Here is a 22,202-nt window from a genome sequence, read left to right on the forward strand (position 1 = left end):
TGTGTAATTTTAACTCTGCATCTTGGCCAGTTCCCACTTGAAAAAGAGACTGTGTCTCAACGTGTTTTTGGTTAAATAAAGGTTAAATAAAGTATTCAATCAATCAAAGGATATATGAAGCATCACGCTGCGTTCACACGGGCAGAATACAAAGATACAGCCAACCACTCCTTTTCAATGAAAGCCAGCGACATGACGACACAAAGCAACGTCCGACGTTTGTAGATCTGCACTACAGAAAATATAGATCTACAAATTCATGTTGAGCTGGGTTCAGAGACAAAGTGAGACAAAGCAGTATCTAAACAACTCTTTTTCCATTTGTCTTTTGCAATCCTCACAATGTCAGTCCACGGAGCATAAGTACATGAAAGTGGCCCCGACTCCAAAAACACAAGGACAATAAGTAGACAGTTATGTCCTAAGCTAAGGCCATAATATGTTCCACCAAAGGCTGATATTACATAAGTTTGGATGTAGAACAAGTGTCCACACACAGTCTGTCTGTCTGTAGTGGTGGAAAAAGTACTCAAATTATTAGTAAAAAAAGCAATACCACATTATAAAAATACTCTGTTACAAGTAAAAGGCCTGTGTTCAAAATGTTACTTGAGAAAAATTACAAAAGTATTGACATCAAAATAAACTAAAAATTAAAAGTACTATAAAATGTTTGAAAATAGCAGATCTAGAAGCTCTCAACGCGTCGCATCGTAGATCGCTTGTAGATCTGCTATTTTCAAATAGCCTAGGTATAAAATAGGGCTAAAGTGGTTAATGTATGTTTTATAATATGATCATTTATATCTGCAAATGATCATTTTAACACATCGGATGCCGATCACGGTCTGGACCGTGTTTTCACATAGTAGCGCTCTGGTGCCGAACACGGTCCTAACCGTGTTTGGTGTCTTTTTTTTTCTTTTTCTTTTTTTCCCATACGGGAGGGGCTGGAGCAGCTTTGGGATCACCCACGGTGAATCTGACAAGGATGGGCCAGATGCATCATCGTGTCAAAAAACATGGTTGCACATCCGCTTCCGCTCTATTTCCTTCTCTAAAACCCCTATAACTCCGAAACTTTTTACGCTGGGGAAAACGACTCATTTTGTGTGCACGATCGCTCCGCCATTGTTACTCGCGTGAGAGATGTTATCGTTCCAGGCGTTAGCCAGGACCATCGGGCAAAATGGAGACATGCTATTTTTTTCTCATGGAATGCACGTCGTGGAGTCTACAGTTTAAACAGCGCTGCGCAGCTCAGCGGTGAGATTTCGGCACCGAACGTAATCTGTTATTATAAAATGCTGGCACCCGATGTGATAAAAAAACAATACAATTATTTGAAAACTAAAGTTTTCAAATAATTGTAGTGGAGTAAAAGTACAATATTTGCCTCTGAGATGTAGTGGAGTAGAAGTAAAAGTATTGAACATTTGAAATACTCCAGCAAAGTAACAGAAATACCTAAAAATTGTACTTTGTAGTACAGTACTTGAGTAAAGTACTTAGTAACACCAGACTGTCTGTCTGTCTGTCCTAAGTAACCCTCTGTCAGAGCTCATTAGAATGAGTCTATAAAGATCACAAGCTCTATAATGAAGAGCTGCATGTTTAAGAGATGTGTGTGTGTGTGTGTGGGGGGGGGGGCACTAATTAGAGCTCTGATTAAGAGCTCCTGGCTGTCATTAACACTCGACTTCCTGTCAAACACCCCGGGCCACCGTGCGCACGCACACACACACACACACACACACACACACACACACACACACACACACACACACACACACACACACACACACACACACACACACACACACACACACACACACACACACACACACACACACACACACACACAGATGTTGACATCAAAAGGTTTACTACAGCAGAGGGAGGTGTGTGGACCGGACCCCCCCCCCCCCCCCCCCTGCAGTGTGAGTACTGGCAAGACGGAGAGATCTGCAAGCCCTACGGAGACAGGGACGTGCACAGACAGACTCTAGGTGGTGCTAGAGCAGCTGCCCCTTGCCCTCTTGACCAGAAGTGCCCTTTTGAAAAAAAGAAAAAAATATATATTTTTTTCAGTTTACAGCAGGGGTCTTCAACAGGGGGTCCGGGACCCCTAGGGGGTCCTCAGAGTTACTACAGGGGGTCCGCCAAATCTTTATGTGATATGATTTTTCTTTTTACCATAACCACTCGAAACCTAGCATCCCTTTTCTGAGGAGAACTTTAGCCAAAAATAGCAGATCTACAAGCCCACAACGCCTCGCGCTGCGAGGCGTTGTGGGCTTGTAGATCGGCTATTTTTGGCAAAGAGGTATAGGTGTAGAGGGAAAAAAGAGCAGACCAAGTAAACAAAAAAAAGTATAATTTACTTGAGCACCTGCCCCTCAAAATGTCTGTGCACGCCACTGTACGGAGAGATCTTTTTACAGGTGCAAATCAGTGGGTGAAATTATTTTTTGTGTAAAAAGCTCCATTGTTTTGTTGTTCTTCAGAAAGAGAGAAGAAAAAGGAGGTGGGGACTGTTACATCACATCATTGTAGTGTTATGTGGTCATATATGACATCATTGTGACATCACATTGTAGTGTTATGTGGTCATATATGACATTGTGACATCACATTGTAGTGTTATGTCATGAACCTCTGAATGATGACATTCAGAGGTTCATGATCTTGTGAGCTTGTAGATCTGCTATTTTTGGCTAAAGCTCTAAACCTCAGAAAAGGGATATGGAAAAAAAAAACATATCACACAAAGATTTGGCGGACCGCCTGTAGTAACTCTGAGGACCCCCTAGGGGTCCCAGACCCCCTGTTGAAGACCGCTGCCTTAATCCATTAAGACCTGAGGTGTTTCTTTAAAAACAATCTAAATTATAACAGTTTTTGAAAAAAAAAAAAAAAAAAAAAGAAAGATTTTTCAAAAATAGCAGATCTACAAGCTCGTAGCGCGGCTTGTATATCCGCTATTTTTGAATAGCCAAAGAAATCTAAAGTGACACAGATGCGTTCCAGGGCTAAATGGGTTAACACTGATTGAATCAATCAGAGAGACATTTCGGGTCAGGTCTGCTTATTATAAGGCGGTTATTATAAGGGCTTGTTTTTCTGTGAACTTGCTTGTAAATATTGTTGTTGCAGGTTGTGTTTTTTTTTTGGGCTTGTTTCTTCTTTGGGCTTCCCTCCTAATGTTGTTTAAACCAGGGGTCTTCAACAGGGGGTCCAGGGGGTCCTCAGAGTTACTACAGGGGGGGCCACCAAATCTTTGTGTGATAGGAACTTTTTTTTTATTACATTAACCACTTTATTCTGAGGGGGAACGTTAGCCGAAAATAGCAGATCTACAAGCTCACAACGCCTCGCAGCGCGAGGCGTTGTGAGCTTGTAGATCGGCTATTTTCAGCAAAGAAGTTTGGGGTAGAGGGGGGGGGAAAAAGAGCTGACCAAGTACAAGTTATCGAAGTGTTGAGGGTTTAAGTGGTTAAGTGTCTGAAAATACACGTCTATATGAAGCTATCTATGAAAATGTTTAATATGCAACACCATTTTATACAACATGTAGTTATGGGGGTCCCTGCTTCATCGCTCTCTCAGCTAAGGGGTCCTTGGCCTGAAAACGTTGAAGACCCCTGGTTTAACCCTGTGGCTTGAAACATTTTCATGGCAAGGACCCCCACATTAATATGTATTTGTCCGCATTTGTGACACGTTATGAGCTTGTAGATCCGCTATTTTCAAACAGCCAAATGTATATTAGGTTTCAAGAGCGCATGTGGCCTATTAGTCGCTTCTTTCTGGGCTTGTTTTCATAGACCTGGTTGCTTATTTCTGTCGCAGAATCTGGCAACGCGTGTCGGGCTTAGGTCAACAAAGGACAGAGAGCCTTGTCGGGTTTGGACTCGGGATAGAGTTCTGGGGTCTGTGCAGGACGCTGTGTGGTCAACACACACACACACACACACACACACACACACACACACACACACACACACACACACACACACACACACACACACACACACACACACACACACACACACACACACACACACACACACACACACACACACACACACACAGTAATCCGCCGCTGACCTATTCAAATATGGCCCTGCTATCTGTCCATCTAACATCAACAACGTCTGTCTGTCTGTCTGTCTGTCCCTATGACACAACTCTGTCTGTCTGTCTGTCTGTCTGTCTGTCTGTTCCTATGACACAACTCTGTCTGTCTGTCTGTTCCTATGACACAACTCTGTCTGTCTGTCTGTCTGTCTGTCTGTCTGTCTGTTCCTATGACACAACTCTGTCTGTCTGTCTGTTCCTATGACACAACTCTGTCTGTCTGTCTGTCTGTCTGTCACCCTGCTATCTGTACATCTAAAACAGTGTTTCCCAAACAGTGGGTCGAGCGCACATTTTTGTGGCTCACAAGTGTTCAAAAGAAATTCATGCATACGTTTTTATTTCATTTTAACAAGTGGTGAAAATGGCAGATCTACAAGCTGCCTGTATGAGTCCAGTGACAATTATAAGCCTTTTGAGTGTCTTGAAGCTCTTTTGTCTAATATCATGTACAGGAGGCCTGTAGACCTGCTGCTACATTATGTTGATGCACCTCATGTCTAACCTCATAAACTCATGTCTATTGATGTGGATACAGGAAGTGAGGTCACTTACAAAGAAGAGCAGGTTGAAGAGGAACAGGAAGTACTTGGTGGCGGTGATGCAGCCTTTCCCCATGGCGGCTGATGATGATGAAGATGATGAAGACGTGCTTCTGGAATGAGACAAAGATTGATTTATAGATTTTTCTTTGAAGAACACACTTACTTAATTAGGCTGTACCAAAAATAAAATTTATGCTGATAGTCCACATTTGTGGAAAATCCAAAAATAGAATGCGTGACATGTGACATTTCACACACCCTGTAACATGCTGATCTATTCAAATATCACCCGTCTATCTGTCCATCAACCTCTGTCTGTCTGTCTGTCTGTCTGTCTGTCTGTCTGTCTGTCTGTCTGTCTGTCTGTCTGTCTGTCTGTCTGTCTGTCTGTCTGTCTGTCTGTCTGTCTGGACTGGATCTTGTTCAGTCGATACACTTTTTGTTTTAGCTCCTGCTCATTTGATTTTGCTATTTTGTCTCATCTGTTTAAGGAAATAGGTAGCTGATATATTGTACTTTTACCTTAGCGCTAGGTATACTCTTGGTTGCTTGTTTTTGTAGAAAATGCACTTAAGACTTCTGGTGATTAGTAGTTATCGTTCCCTATCTATGTTGAATGCACTTATTGTAAGTCGCTTTGGATAAAAGCGTCTGTCTGTCTGTCTGTCTGTCTGTCTGTCTGTCTGTCTGTCTGTCTGTCTGTCTGTCTGTCTGTCTGTCTGTCTGTCTGTCTGTCTGTCGGACGGACGGACGGACTGTCTGTCTGTTTCCCAAAACAGCGGATCGGGATCAACACATTTTTATGGTTTCTGTGTAAATGCCCCCTTTTTTTCAACGTAGGAGAATGGGTCCCTGGCACAAAGCATTTTCAGATGGGGGTCCACGGCAACACACACACACAATTTTTTTTGATTTGCACAAATTTTCACAAAATAGCAGATCTAAAAGCTCATAGCATGAGCAATTTTTTCCCAAAGAAATCAGAAATTACACAATTGCTTTCCCCGGTCTTAATGGGTTAAACTGATCTTCTGACTTCACACGACATACAGTTATGAATTATGAATATTAATCCTAACCTGAATATACTAAAGTACTAAATTGTTTGAAAATAGCAGATCTACAAGCTCACAACGCGTCGCATAGGGACGTGTTGTGAGCTTGTAGATCGGCTATTTTCAAATAGCCTAGGTACAAAATAGGGCTAAAGTGGTTAATGTATGTTTTATAATGTAATCATTTATATTCTGCAAAGTAAAGTTTTCAGATAATTGTAGTGGAGTAAATGTACAATATTTGCCTCTGAGTTGTAGTGGAGTAGAAGTAAAAGTACTGAAAACTGGAAATACTGCAGTAAAGTAAAAGTACTTCAAAATTGCACTTAAGTACAGTACTTGATTAAATGTACTTTGTTACTTCACACCACTGACAAGTACACACGGTATGTGGCTAGATGACATAGGCAGCTGTGTCAGTGTTAAACACAGTTTCCTGTGAGAAACATCTGTGTTGCCACACACACACACACACACACACACACACACACACACACACACACACACACACACACACACACACACACACACACACACACACACACACACACACACACACACACACACACACACACACACACACACACAGTGCGGTGGCTGCAGAAAAGCAGTTAAAGTTTTCACCAGCGTCATTCAGACATGCTTTTTCACCCTGAAAACTCTCAAAATACGGTCGGTGGTTGAACACACACACACACACACACACACACACACACACACACACACACATGGTTAGTCTGAAAATACCCAACAATTAAGGACTCACACAGAGGAACAACTCTGTTTCTTGTCAATATTGTAGAGCCATATGAAATCCGTTTTATTTTTTTCCCAATTCCGTTTTATTTTTTCCCAAATTCTGTTTTTTCCATTTTAATATTTCTGAATTCTGTATTTTGCTTTTTATGCTCATTTTTACCATAAAAAAAGTGTCTGGTAAGTGGAAATGAATAAATGTTCAAGATATAACAGTCCATACATGGCCCTTGTTGTGTTATACGCAAAAATGTTCCCAAAATAATTCGGTCTAATTCGGTCTGAGCATGCGCAAAATGGCGTCGCCCATGTGTTATTGTTTCTATCGTCTTTCTAAGACTATTTCTACGTGGATTTTACTGTTTATAAAGTAGGATGTGGCCATGCAAAATGGTGGTGTCCCGTGGATTTGTAAAAATTCGCGATAAAAAAAAATATTTTACCGCGATTTTTTTTTATTTTCCAAATTCTGCAATATTCCGTGTTTTATTCCAATTCCATTTTTATTGGTCATTTCCGCGATTCCGTCCGCGATTCCGTTAACACGGATTTCATATGGCTCTACAATATTGGTCGTTGTTAAACATTTTTAACAACACAAATCTTGTACGGGGGTCCCTTTCCCCTGGCTTACTTTCTTTTTCAAGATTTCTTTTGGGAGCTGCAGTAATACAGCAGTGGTTTTTCAACCCTTTTCATATCAAGGGACATTATTTATTCGGCATTTGAGCCACTCTCAAGAGTTAAAAATCCATAAGGGTCCATTTGGTTTAATTTTACACTCTCAAGAGTTAAAGATCCATAAGGGTCCATTTGGTTTCATTTTACGCTCTCAAGAGCTAAAGAGTCTACCTGAGGGTCCATTTGGTTAACAACTCTCCACCATTTAGCTGGGGACCACCTGGAACCCCCTCAGGGACCACTGGTTGAGAACCACTACAGTATAGCGGTGCGACCGGTCGCTTCTTGTGGGGCTTGTTTTCGTAGACCTGGTTTTCGCACTGATAATGACGGGTGGATGTCGTTCACATTCCACACACAGCAGAAACAAACACGTTTCTGGTGGAATGAGCGCTCGGTCTCACATCACTAACATGTCATCATCACACCACAAAGGGTGGGCAGCCTTATAGACACGGGTGCCAACACCCCAACACACGGTGATACACCATGCACCCATTAACCAAAAGCAAAGCACTGTCATGTTTAAAAGCTCTACTCCAAGCAGTGTTGCCATGTCTTGCTTATTGTAAGCAAATATTTGCAAATTTGTCTTTTTTTCCCAGTAAGTATTGTTAGTTGCGGGTTGCGTTTTTTTTTGGGGCTTTCTAAAGTGTAGTTGCTTATTATTTGGTCTTGCTTCCTAATGTTGTTTAAACCAGTGGTTCTCAAACATTTTGCCCCAGGGAACCCCCATACCAGATTTGTGTAAACTGTGTCGTTAAAACGTTAAAAAAAAAATTGCAATTATTATTATTTTTCCCCAATATTCTTTTGAAAATAGCTAATCTACAAGCTCACAAGGGGTCGCATCGCGACACTTTGTGAGCTTGTAGATCTGCTATTTTCAAACAGCCGATGTACTGTATATATATATAGGTTTAAAGTGCTCATGTTGTCTAGTTGCTTCTTTTTTGGGCTTTTTTTCATATACCCCGGTTGCTTATGTCTCTCGCAAAACCTGGCAACGCTGACTTCCAAGGTCAGTGCCAAGCCCACAAGGCAGACACAACAGTGTAGGTGTTGGGTTTAAACAGGCTTACTTATGTGTTTACAAATGAAGACAACTCCCTGTGACTTGAATCCCTGCCGCTCTGCCCCGGTTCAAACCCCAGACTCCCCACGTGGGAAGAGACACTAAAGCCAGACATCTTAACCGCTGGCCTAAGAGGGGAAACCTCCCTTATTAGGCTCTGAAACACTCGCTAGCTAACTAACTAACTAACTAACCAACCAACCAACCAACCAACCAACCAACTAACCAACTAACCAACTAACCAACTAACAAACTAACTCCAATTTCACTGTTACTGAACAAACACTCTGTAGCAATGATTAATATCACCATATAATATAGAGATATTTAACACTTATTTTAACAGAACAAAAACATACATTACTGACCAGTGATGGAAAGTAACTAAGTACATTTACTCAAGTACTGCACTTCAACTTCATTACATCTCAGAGGCACATATCGTACTTTTACTCCACTACAATTATTTGAAACCTTTAGTTACTAGTTACTTTGTAGATTTGGATTATTATTATTACATAACATACATTAACCACTTCAGCCCTATATACATTTCGGCCATTTGAAAATAGATCTACAATCGCGACGCATTGTGAGCTTGTAGCCATTTTCAAATTATTTTTATTCATTTGAAAACTTGACATGGGACATTCTGCATCGAGAGTACTTTTACTTTTGGTACTTTAAGTATATTATATATTGATACTTTTACTTAAGTAAAACATTTGAGTACTTTTTCCACCGCTGCTTGCTGCAACCTTTAACTAGCATCCACACCGAAAGAGTCACAGAAAGGACAGGAAATGACCTCACACATTGTCCAGTAAAAAAGTGAAAACAGCGACCAGGGATTTTCCTTGTTGTGAATCACACTGTAACGGAAACCCCCCCTACAGGGCCGGATTACCCATAGGCCGTAGGGGGCGAGTGGGGGCACAAAAAAAAGAAGAAAAAAAACCCTAACATAACCCTAACCCTAAGACTGAAATAAAGTCAAAATCCAGCCAAAAAACTTTTTTTTTTTGTGCGAGTGCACGATTTCGGCGCCCACGCGCCCGCCCCAGGGAGCAGGGGGGGGGGGGGGGGGGACTTCAACTTGAGGTCGCCCTGGGGCGCCACATAGTGCTAATCCAGCCCTGCCCCCCTAAGATGGTTTCATTTAGACCCCAAGAGATCCACCAGCTACACGGAGAGGTTTCATTTTAATCCCCTAAGACAGTGGTTTTCAACCCTTTTCATGCCAAGGACCCCTAAATTGATATATATTTGGCCGCGGACCCCCATTTGAAAATGTTTTGTGCCAGGGACCCCCAGAAGCAAAGATATCAGTTAATTTTCGCTTTAAAAAACATAAATATTCAAAGATATGAACACTTTTTCAAGGTTTTTCAAAAATAGCAGATCTACAAGCTCATAGCGTGGCACTCGGTGCCGCGCTATGAGCTTGTAGATCTGCTATTTTTGAATAGCCAAAGCTAAGTGGTTAAAAATGATTGTGATGCTTATGTCAACTAATTTTGCTGGGGACCCCTTGGTAGGCTACTCCCTCAAGGACCACTGGTGGTCCCTGGACCACTGGTTGAAAACCACTGCCCTAAGATCCTCCTCCCGCTACACAAAATGGTTTCATTTTGACGCTGATGAGTTCAGGTCAGACACGCTGTTCCACACTAAAGATAACGTGTTCTGTTGAGAGTGGTGGGATAATAATATGTTTTGTAATAATAATAGTACAAATCTACAAAGTAACTAGTAACTAAAGATTTCAAATAGTTGTACAGTGGAGTAAAAAAGTACAAAATGTGCCTCTGAGATGTAGTGGAGTAGAAGTAAAAGTATTGGAAATTGGAAATACTTTTTTAAAGTGATGGCCATGGGCACAACACCAGAGGGAGCTCATCAAAATTGGGGGGAAATGCAGAGTCACAAAGGGCTTGACAGAACAATCCATAACACAAAGATACAAAAAAATAAACTATGTATAATGTTCAGAAGGGATTTAAAACGGAGCACAGATTCAGCAAAGCCTCACCTCCCCAGGCAAGGCATTCCAAAGTGTCGGTCAGAGCTGTAATTGCCAAAGCACTTTTCACCTTTTGTTTTCAAGCGGCACTTTGGAATGGTCAACAGTGCTTTGTATTCTGCTATAGCAGTGGTTCTCAAACTTTTTCATGTCAAGGACCCCCATATTGACACTTATTAGCCCGCGGACCCCCATTTCAAAAGATATGCCAGGGACCCCCATAAGAGAAGATTTTTTTACGGCTCTAGCAGTGATTCTCAACCATTTTAATTTCAAGGACCCCCCAGTTTGACATGCATTAGGGCTACAGACCCCCCATTTAATGGCATTTCTATCACTCGGACCGCAATCCATATTGTAAAATCTATGTCAATTTAACTCTGAGAGTGTACAAATGGAACCAAATGGACCCGTTAGGGTCCATTTGGTTCCATTTGTACACTCTGAGTTACAGACCCATAAGGGTCCATTTTTTGGTTCCTATAAATCATTTAGCTGGGGACCCCCTTGTATCCCCTCAAGTACCCCTGGGGGTCCTCGGACCCCACTTTGAGAACCAATGTACTATAGCATTCTACTATAGCATTGCTGTATGCTGCCACCAAAATGTGGAGGTCCCTCCCCCAACTCCAAACAAACCTAAAAGATGTCCCGTTCTCAAAATACAAGTGAACATAGTTTAACTCCTTGAACAGCTTGATAGTTGAATCCTCTGCCCAGGCCCTTCCTTTCTCTGTAAATACGCCGTACGATTCAACTCAGCTTTATTCCATGATGTTTTGCAGTATTCCCTCTTATTGTATGTATTATACGGTATGTATGCATGCATTACTGATGAATTGAGTACAATGGACCACAATGGAAACAAGCCCCTGGGGGGCTTTTTTTGTGTTTTCCTTTTAGCATAAGCTTTGACTGTACTTCCTGTACATGAGTACTACATGAGTCATCTCCAACCTAGACTCCACATTAAAATCACTTTCATTCATATTGTCTATGATTATAGTCAGGAAAAAGTACTCAAAATCTTTACTTAAGTAACCAAGTAACTTAACTTAGTTAAGTTACCAATACTGCAATATAGAAATACTCTGTTACAAGTAAAAGTCCAGAATTCTAAATCTACTTGAGTAAAAGTACAAAAGTATTGGCATAAAAATGTACTTAAAGTACCAAAAGTAAAAGTACAAAGATATTTGAAAATAGCAGATCTACAAGCTCACAACGCGTCGCGATGCGACGCGTTGTGAGCTTGTAGATCGGCTATTTACAAATAGCCTATGTGTAAAATAGGGCCTATATGTTTCATAATATCATATTTATCATATTTATATCTGAAAAGTAACTAGTAACTAAAGTGTTCAAATAATTGTAGTGGCGTAAAAGTACAATATTTGCCTCTGAGATGTAGTGGAGTAGAAGTAAAAGTATTGGAAATTGGAAATACTCGAGTAAAGTACAAATACCTCAAAATTATACTTAAGTAAATGTACTTAGTTACTTTCCACCACTGATTCTAGTGAAGTGCTGAGTCAGAATGAGAACTACATGAGTCATCTCCAACCTGGACTTTCCTCACTTACATTAGTTTCACTTTCTTCCAGATGGTGTGAAGCAACTAAGTACATTTACTCAAGTAATGAGGTTTTTTTTTTAACTTTACTGGAGTATTTCCAATATTCAATACTTTTTACTTCTACTCCACTACATCTCAGAAGCAAATATTGTACTTTTACTCCACTACCACTTTAGTTACTAGTTACTTTGCAGATATAAATTATTACATTGTAAAACATACATTAACCACTTTAGCCCTATTTTATACACAGGCTATTTGAAAATAGCAGATCTACAAGCTCACAACGCGTCCCCGATGCGACGCGTTGTGAGCTTGTAGATCTGCTATTTTCAAACATTTTTTTGTACTTTTACTTTTGGTACTTTAAGTGCATTTTGATACCAATACTTTTTGTACTTTTACACAAGTACATTTTGAATTCCAGACTTTTACTTGTAACAGAGTATTTATACATTGCAGTATTGATACTTTTACCCGAGTACAAAATGTGAGTACTTTTTCCACCACTGCACAAGGGCAAATCATGACACGTTATACGGACATGATGATGCCACATGGTAGCAAACATTGTGTGTGTGTGTGTGTGTGTGTGTGTGTGTGTGTGTGTGTGTGTGTGTGTGTGTGTGTGTGTGTGTGTGTGTGTGTGTGTGGTGGCGGGGGGGGGGGGGGGGGGGGGGGGGTGAACACACACATTACAAGGGTGTGTACTAACCACTTAACCCAATAAGACCTGAGGCCGATTCTACAAATGCCTTCTAAACCAGTAGTTCTCTTTTTCATGTCTTCTCTCTACTCAGACACTAGTACACACAGCCTTCTGCCTCAACTGAAGAGTTTTTTGTTTTGTTTTTAATTCTATAAAAACAAACAAACAAACAAACAAACAGACATTTACAAATGTCTGTTGACATTTGTAAATGTCAAGAATTGTATAGATGCTACGTTTCCTCTTCAACTTGCCTACTTGTTGTTAACTGGTTGTACGAACTCTTGTTTTATTGTTTTATTGGATCTTGTTTATCCGTTACACTTATTTGTTTTAGCTCTTGCTCATTTTATTTTGCTACTTTGTCTCATCTGTTTATGAAAGTAGGTAGCTGATATATTGCACTTTTACCTTAGCGCTAGGTATACTCTTGGTTGCTTGTTTTAGAAGAGAATGCACTTTAGACTTCTGGTGATTAGTAGTAGTTTCGTTCCCTACCTATGTTGAATGCACTTATTGTAAGTCGCTTTGGATAAAAGCGTCTGCTAAATGACTGTAATGTAATGTAATGTAATGTAATGTAATGCTGGGGTTCAAGGGGAACTTTAAACTTTTATACTTTGGGTATTCAAAAATAGCAGATCTACAGAGCTTGCATATCTGCTATTATTGAAAAATCATGAACATTTGTCCAAACCGTTGATTTTTTTTCTTCTTTTAAGCGAACATTTGTAGCTCAAATCTTTGCTCCTGGGGGTCCCTGGAACAAAATATTTTGAGGTGGTGGGGGGTCCCCGGCCAAAAACATAGCATTTTGTGGGTCCTTGACATGAAAAAGTTTGAGAACCACCGGTATTCTAATCGTATATCAGACATTAAGTCCACACACCAGCTCTGACAGTGTGATAAAAACAGAACGGTTTCGGGGAAACCGTTTCAAAATGTGACGGAACCGATTCCCGGGTTCGTCAACGTTGGATCCCAACCCTGGTTGAGTACTATAAGAATGGATCAGAACTAATCTTAATGATTAATGCCAAAAAGACATCAGTGCTGTGCCAAATATACCATCTGTCTGTGGACCAGAGCCTCCTAGAACACACGTTACACACACACACACACACACACACACACACACACACACACACACACACACACACACACACACACACACACACACACACACACACACACACACACACACACACACACACACACACACACACACACACACACACACAGTATGGTATTAATAATTTGACCCATATACACATCTGTGAGTCCATTAACCCGCTGGAATAGGACTGCGTTCCCTTAAGAGCTAAAAGCTGGTTTTAATAGCAGCACCACAGAGTATCTGCTAAAATACAGATTCAGACAGACAGACAGACAGACAGACAGACAGGCTATATTGCTTACACAGTACTATACATGTCCACTCACTCATGTACATATATTTATAGTGTATACACACACAGTCACACACTAGATAGACACAGACCCCCACTTACACACATGAAAAGCTATTCAATACATGCCTATTTATAGTGTGTGAACCAATTGTTACATTAAGATAAAGGCTAGTCAATTATGGGGTTCTATTTATGCCCATGAATAATGTCAACTGCACACGTGACAAAAGGTTTGTCAGCGTGTAGTTGTGCTAAACAGTCACATTGTCTATGTCAGTGGTGCTCAAAGTGGGGTCCGGGGACCTCCAGGGGTCCCCCAACAAAATATTTATTCAACCACTTTGACCCTATATACACATTAGATATTTTGAAATAGCCGAGCTTGTAGATCAGCTATTTTCAAAACAATCTTGAAACATTTTGGAATATTTTTTTCTAAATAGTGATTTATGTAAAAGTCTTCCCAGAGGGTCTACCCTGCATAAATGGGTAATAATATAGCATCATAAAATTCAATTCAATTTGGCTATTCAAAACTAGTAATGTACAAGCTAAACTTTATTTTTTCCCTTGGGGTCCCTGGCAAAAAATATTGTCATCCCCGAAAATCTTTGTGGGGGGGGGGGTCCTTGACACAAAGTTTGAGAACCACTGCTATGTTTCATCTTACTGCCATCCATCCATAGCATGAATGAATCCATGGTTTCACATAGTCTTAGAATGGCTGGGAATGTGATATATTACATGGCATGCCAAGTTTTCCATCTGGAATACATGACATGTATGTAATATCACAGCCATTCTATCTACCTAAGGCTAGGTCTCATACTGTAGCTCCTCAATGTCCACAAACAATAAACAAGGCACACAGAGGCATACAGTAAGCATACATACAGTAGGAGCAAACACATCAACCCTAAAAGTCAAGCCAACAACATTCAGATGGTAGCTACTGCCTAGTGCCTATACTGACTGAGTTGACTTTACTAAACAAACATATCGCGGGACACAGGTTGAAAAACACACGTTAAAGGCAGCGACAACATCACGAGAGGAACTGTTTGTGTGAGTTTAGTGTATAAATGAAGTGGTTCAGTCATTGAACAGACAGTGAGTGGTTCTCAAAGTGGATTCATTCCATAGAGACTCTCTGGGTTCCTTTTAGAGGTTCTAAATTGGACCCCTTACAAGTCTGTTACTCGGACAGCATACACATGGAACCAAATGGACCCGTTAAAGACCTTGAAATGTAAAAGTTTTAGCTGTAGAATACAACTCTCGTAGACGTACTATTTATTCATGATTCTGACGTTTTCAATCTACGAGAGTTGTAGGGTTCACCCCCTATGGACACAGGGACTTTCAGCACTATGCCCCGTAGACACTCCAAACATACAAATTAAAAATAAAGGTGCTTAACCCCACGCCCCAAATGCTAACTCTCGCTACGGGGTAGTAGTTTAATGTAATAATCCAAATATTTCATTATAGAAGTGTTTTAATGCCGTCTGTGACCGAACGCCATTTTTTCACCTGTTTACATTGAGTGTAATTCCGGGTTTCACCAGATGCGCGCCGTCACTACCCGTCACTACCGCCCATTGGGAACTTCCGACAGAATCGGCCACAGACGGCATTAAAACACTTCTTTATTGAAAGATATGGATTATTATATTAAACTACTACCCCGTAGCGAGAGTTAACATTAGGGGAGTTATTCTCAATGTGTACATGTTTGGAGTGTCTACGGGGCATAGTGCTGAAAGTCCCTGTGTCCATGGGGGGTGAACCCTACAACTCTCGAAAACGTCAGAATCATAAATACGTCTACGAGAGTTGTATTCTACAGCTAATAGACGCCTTACAAGTCTGTAACTCGGACGGCATACAAATGGAACCAAATGGACCCGTCAGGGTCCATTTGGTTCCATTTGTATGCCGTCCGAGTGAAGGGAAGACCTTGAAATGTACAAGTTTGATGTTAAAGTCCACTTTAAACCTGTTCAAACTCAACTAAACTCGTGTCTTCTCTCTGGGTTTCTGTTCACAGTTTAACACACAACTATAGTAGTGCGCGTGACGTCATCAATAAACACGGTAGAGTTATATAGGATAGATGATCGATACTCACTGTTTAACACTGTGATGTCTGGCTGAAGAGGGAGAGAGAGAGATAGAGAGAGAGAGAGAGAGAGAGGAGGAAGAAGAGAGAACAGCGACTGCACCGCTGTAGAGACACACACCGACTGACTGACTGACTGACTGACTGTGGTCTGTCTGCGACGTGTGTGTGTGTGTGTGTGTGTGTGTGTGTGTGTGTGTGTGTGTGTGTGTGTGTGTGTGTGTGTGTGTGTGTGCGTGCGTGCGTGCGTGCGTGCGTGCGTGCGTGTGAGAGAGAGGGAGAGACACCCCCACCATGCGGCAGACAGTGGTACAATCCGTAGGATTCTCCTCAGCCAATCACAGCGCGAATAAGTTAAAGTGACATGTTTTCTTTTCTTTTTTTGCAACCTTTATTTACACACAGGTTTACACACAGGTAAACTTGTTCATATTCAAGACCTGTTTTATGAAGGAACCCTTTCAGGCTGGCAGACAGACAGACAGACAGACAGACAGACAACTAGACAAACAGACAGACAGACAGACAGACAGACAGACAGACAGACAGACAGACAGACAGACAGACAGACAGACAGACAACTAGACAAACAGACAGATAGACAGACAGACAGACAACTAGACAAACAGACAGACAGACAACTAGACAGACAGACAGACAGACAGACAGACAGACAGACAGACAGACAGACAGACAGACAGACAGACAGACAGACAGACAACTAGACAGACAGACAGACAGACAGACAGACAGACAGACAGACAGACAGACAGACAGACAGACAGACAGACAGACAGACAACTACACAGACAGACAATCAAAGTCCATACCAACAATCCGTTTTGCGGTAACATAATAATAATATAGTATACTGAAAACTAAATGATGATATAAGAGAGTATTATGTTAGTGAAATGTCTTCTATTTGTGTTGATTTCCTTGAGTTAGATGAATGACAAACAGCTTGAGATACGTTTCAGGAAAGGAGCTTTTGTTGTGGCAAATCTTTATATGTCACGGTTGGGAGAGAAGACAGAAACACTGAGCTGTAATGGAATGCATTATGTTAATACAAACAAGCTGTAATCGTGAAATAGTGTCTTATAAACTCATGAGGGTTGGGCACTTTGTGTGCAGGACACGAAAACAAAATAATCAATAAATCATATCGGCCTACATGAAAAACTCTTAAGGGATATTTCACTTTCAAAAAGACTTTGGGTCCTTTTATCGTCTACCCTGGCTTATGTGAGCACCCAGACAGTTTTTAAGTTGCTTGATTCAGTATTTAGATATTTGATATTAATTTTATCAGACACGCCCCCTTCCTATACAAACCCATTATAACTCCATTTTAACATGTTAATTTCATCAAAAACACCCTCCTCGGTTCTGGTGACTCATCCTGCCCTCCTAATACGTGAGGGGGCCATGCTTTTTCGATTACTTTTTTTTTTTTTTTTTTTTTTTTTGCATTCAATTTTTTTTAATTTTCCAAAAGAAATATTACAAATAAATGAAAAACGTTATTGAAAAAACGGTCTCCTCACGTATTAGATGGACAATATCAGTCACCAGAACCAAGGACGGGTCTTTCTGATTAATCTAACATGTCTGATTAAACTAACAACAATCTAACATCTAACAATTAATCAAATATCTAAATACTGAATCAAGCAACTTAAAAACTGTCTAGGGGGCTCACAAAAGCCTGAGTAGACGATACAATCACCCAAAGTTGTTTTGAAAGTGAAATATCCCTTTAAGTGCCACAGTTGAAAACACACTTCCACAACAGATTCCACAGCTGCCTGTCACATATAAATTATTAACTCATTAATTTATGATCCAGTAGCACTGATGTAACCGCATGTAATGTCGCTGTCGCTGGGCAGAAACCTCGATTCTCCATAATTCAAACTATTTTTTTTCTTCTTCCACAAACTAATGTCCTACGTCGTCGTACAAGACTACAAGATCAAATCTAACTGACTTTTTATACTTTAACCCCATTAAGACCTGGAACGCATCTGTGTCATTTTTTGATTTGAGCAAAACAAGAATATATTATTTCATACTTTGGCTATTCAAAAATAGCAGATATACAAACTCAAATCTTTGCTTCTGGGGGGTCCCTGGAACAATATATTTTGAGATGGGGGTCGGCGGCCAAATACAAAAATGTCATTTTGGGGATCCTTGACATGAAAAGGTTTGAGCACCATGCACTGATATAAAAACATATGTTTTTCAGAAAACTGTTGGGACATTTGTAGGATCGGCACCACGGCGGATTCGAACGCACAACCTCCGTGCTGATGGGCAGGGACTTTTACCGCTGCTGCGCCAACCGAACGCTTCACGGTCTTTCAAACATATTTTTTTATATCTATTAATATAATAGTTATGTTATCATTGAAATGATGGTGTTTTGCTATTTATTTGTGAGCCCACTTGCAATAATGCCCTCACGGCCTACCAGTGGTCCCCGGAACCACAGGTTGGGAACCGCTGTGGGTAGTGTGCCCCTCCCATCCAGAAATAACTCTATTTCTCTCCTCCATCATTTGAAACCTTTCATGAGGCCTGCTGAGTGTGTGTGCGTGTGTGTGTGTGTGTGCGTGCGTGCGTGCGTGTGTGCACGTGTGTGTGCGTGCGTGCATGTGTGCATGTGTGTGTGTGTGTGTGTGTGTGCGTGTGTGTGTGTGTGTGTGTGTGTGTGTGTGTGTGTGTGTGTGTGTGTGTGTGTGTGTGTGTGTGTGTGTGTGTGTGTGTGTGTGTGTGTGTGTGTGTGTGTGTGTGTGAGAGAGCGTGCGTGCGCGCGCGTGTGTGTGTGTGTGTGTGTGTGTGTGCGTGTGTGCGTGTGTGCGTGTGTGCGTGTGTGCGTGTGTGCGTGTGTGCGTGTGTGTGTGTGTGTGTGTGTGTGTGTGTGTGTGTGCCCGCTGCAGACAGAAATGGAATGAATGATATTTTTCTTAGAACATCATAATTACGGTGCAGTTCAGGCCAGAAGGCCTGCAGGAGGAACTACACGGAGCGCACAAGGCTGATTAAACGCTACAGGAGAAAAGAGAAGAAGATAATTACTAGCCTCAACTAGAACTCACAGAGAGACCTCACCCTCATGTCTGACGTCCCTCTATCTGCTACCCAACACTATACTGTGTGTGGAGGCTACCAGAACATGTGTCCCTCTCTCCACACACACACACACACACACACACACACACACACACACACACACACACACACACACACACACACACACACACACACACACACACACACACACACACACACACTCGACTTTTTAACTCGACCACAAACCCCAGAGCCACGCCCCCGGAGCCACGCCAAAAACCTCTGCCTGCCCGGGACCGCTCCCATCACACACTGGGACGTACCTGCTGGTTTTGGTGTGTGTGTGTGTGTGTGTGTGTGTGTGTGTGTGTGTGTGTGTGTGTGTGTGTGTGCGTGTGTGTGTGCGCGTGCGCGTGCGCGTGTGTGTGTGCGTGTGCGTGTGCGTGTGCGTGTGTGTGTGTGTGTGTTACTATGCGTGTAAGGGCCAGATAAGTATAGTACAATATGAGAAATAGACTGGTCCTCACCAGTGGTGTAAAGTAACTAAGTACATTTACTCAAGTACTGTACTTAAAGAGTACAATTCTGAGGTACTTTTACTTTACTGGAGTATTTCCAATTGTCTATACTTTTACTTCTACTCCACTACACCTCAGAGGCAAATATTGTACTTTTACTCCACTACAACTATTTGAAAACTTTAAGTTACTAGTAACTTTGCAGATATAAATTATTACATTATGGGGCGGCAGTGGCTCAGGGGTAGAGTGAACTGGAAACCGCAAGGTTCCCAGTTCGATCCCGGGTTGGGGGGCTCCCCCTGAGCTAGTGTCGAAGTGTCCTTGAGCAAGACGCTGAACCCCTAAATGCTCCTGATGAGCAGGTTGGTGCCTTGCATGGTTTCCTGGTTCCCCGGTTTTGCCATCGGTGTATGAATGTGTCTGTGAATGGGTGAACGTAATGCACAATCTATGTAAAAGCGCTTTGCATAAAAGTGCTATATAAAATTTATATAGCACTTTTATGCAAAGCGCTTTAATGCACCATTTACCATTTACATTATAAAACATACATTAACCACTTTAGCCCTATTTTATACCTAGACTAGACTATTTGAAAATAGCAGATCTACAAGCTCACAACGCGTCGCTTTGCGGCATTTTCAAACATTTTAGTACTTTCACTTTTGGTACTTTAAGTACATTTTGATACCAATACCTTTGTACTTTTACTCAAGTACATTTTAAATTCCGGACTTTTGCTTGTAACGGAGCACTTCTACATTGCACTATTTATACTTTTACTTAAGTAAAACATTTGAGTACTTTTTCCACCACTGGTCCTCACAAGAGAAATAGTTGTTTTCATGGTTCAAAAATATTTGGGGAATTGGGCTTCAGGTCAGGTTTAACATCAGTATTAATGCATTTAGAGGTCAGGTTTAACATTAGTATTAATGCATTTAGAGGTCAGGTTTAGGGCTTATAGAGTTAGAATTCTGCTTGCACTAGTGTCTCCAAAATAGCAGATCTACGAGCTTGTAGATCGGCTCTTTTTCGGCTGTAGGCTTATGGTTAAAAATGGCAATAAAAACATTTTATTTTGCCATTCATAAAATCAATGTCTTAAAATGTTTTTGTCCTCACAAGTATAGTAATACGATCCTCTGTGTGTGTGTGTGTGTGTGTGTGTGTGTGTGTGTGTGTGTGTGTGTGTGTGTGTGTGTGTGTGGACCACCCTCCTAGAGGGAACGCCTGTGTTCTCCGTCCAACTTCAAATGACAGCGTAGCACTAAAACCTTCTCCGATTGGCTTACAGTCATAATGCTGAGACCTTCTCTGATTGGCTTACAGTCATAATGCTGAGACCTTCTCTGATTGGCTTACAGTCATCATAATGCTGAGACCTTCTCTGATTGGCTTACAGTCATCATAATGCTGAGACCTTCTCTGATTGGCCTACAATCATCATAATGCTGAGACCTTCTCCGATTGGCTTACAGACATAACACTTGAGATAATGATGAGCGCTGAATCTGATTGGCCAAGATTGAGTGTCAGAGGTCAAAGGTGAAATTGGAATTAGACTTCAGCCTAGTGTCTTTAACACATTGACCGCCAGAGGTTAATCTCATAATGTACTCACCAGTGCCAACGTTTTATTGTTGTTTTTTGTTTTTTTCACGTCGCCATAGACATTGTTAAAATCCTTAAAATTGAGCTGCGCACTGTTTGTAAACATCGCGGACATCTGCCTGGTTCGAGCAGTGAAAACCACGCGTCAAACGGAATCTCCATGTTGTAGTTAGAACGGTTTATGTTAAACAGTGATCGACGAGGAGAAGAAAAAACAAGGAGAAAACTGAGTTTCAGTTTCGTCATTAGAACGAGGGCTGACGGCTTCGGCAAAACCGGATCCCAAATAATTCTGTTTCCGGTGGTGTTACAATGAAATGTGCCGTACCGGAAATTGGAAAAAAAAAAACAGCACCACGTCCCGTAGGCTAAGGGATCGGCGGTGAGAGTGTTAATGGTGCTGTGATATTTTTGTTGAAAAGTTACTGCTCTATATTATGATTGTAATCATTGCTATAGTGTTCAGTAACAGTGTTAAATAGCTCTAGGCCTATATTGTGATAGTAATCATTGCTATAGAGTTTTTGTTCAGTAACAGTGTTAAAAAGCTCTAGGCCTATATTGTGATAGTAATCATTGCTGTAGAAACCATTCAGGGCATATTTGCCAGCACTAGCCTATATATGGAGATCCCCATAGATGGAGACCTGCCAAGTCGTCATAGAGACCTAAACGTGCCATATGTACGGAGTATGACATCAGCAACCTCTGCCCAGATCTCCATACATAGAGATAACCATCACGTACAGGACTGACGGCATAGTCCCATATTCGGGCATAACTGATGTAGGCCGACCCATATACGGAGATGTCTGACACTACCTGACATCATCATAAGGACACTAGGGCTACAGCTAACAGTATAAAGGGACTCGATGTGCCTTAGGGGGGT

The 22,202-nt window shown here is 41.3% G+C and overlaps 2 protein-coding genes and 1 long non-coding RNA gene across 3 annotated transcripts in view; 1 reads left to right on the forward strand and 2 right to left on the reverse strand.

Moving 5' to 3' along the window:
* The window catches only part of LOC311047415 (CD82 antigen-like), a 41,725-nt gene extending 25,519 nt beyond the window's left edge, over positions 1-16,206 (reverse strand). The window contains exons 1-2 of the mRNA XM_084060123.1: positions 16,104-16,206; positions 4,696-4,795 (exon numbers count right to left, since the gene is read on the reverse strand). Coding sequence (XP_083916249.1) covers positions 4,696-4,758 — 63 coding nt within the window. The 5' untranslated portion in view covers positions 4,759-4,795; positions 16,104-16,206. The remainder of the gene's footprint in view (positions 1-4,695; positions 4,796-16,103) is intronic.
* The window catches only part of LOC311047414 (cerebellin-1-like), an 878,463-nt gene that overhangs the window by 708,696 nt on the left and 147,565 nt on the right, over positions 1-22,202 (reverse strand). The gene's annotated exons all lie outside the window — the stretch shown is intronic.
* The window catches only part of LOC311047422, a 203,998-nt gene that overhangs the window by 100,594 nt on the left and 81,202 nt on the right, over positions 1-22,202 (forward strand). The window lies entirely within an intron of this gene.

The sequence above is a fragment of the Gymnoscopelus microlampas genome (genome assembly GCF_963454915.1).
Source record: "Gymnoscopelus microlampas genome assembly, chromosome: 6".
Taxonomy (NCBI): domain Eukaryota; kingdom Metazoa; phylum Chordata; class Actinopteri; order Myctophiformes; family Myctophidae; genus Gymnoscopelus; species Gymnoscopelus microlampas.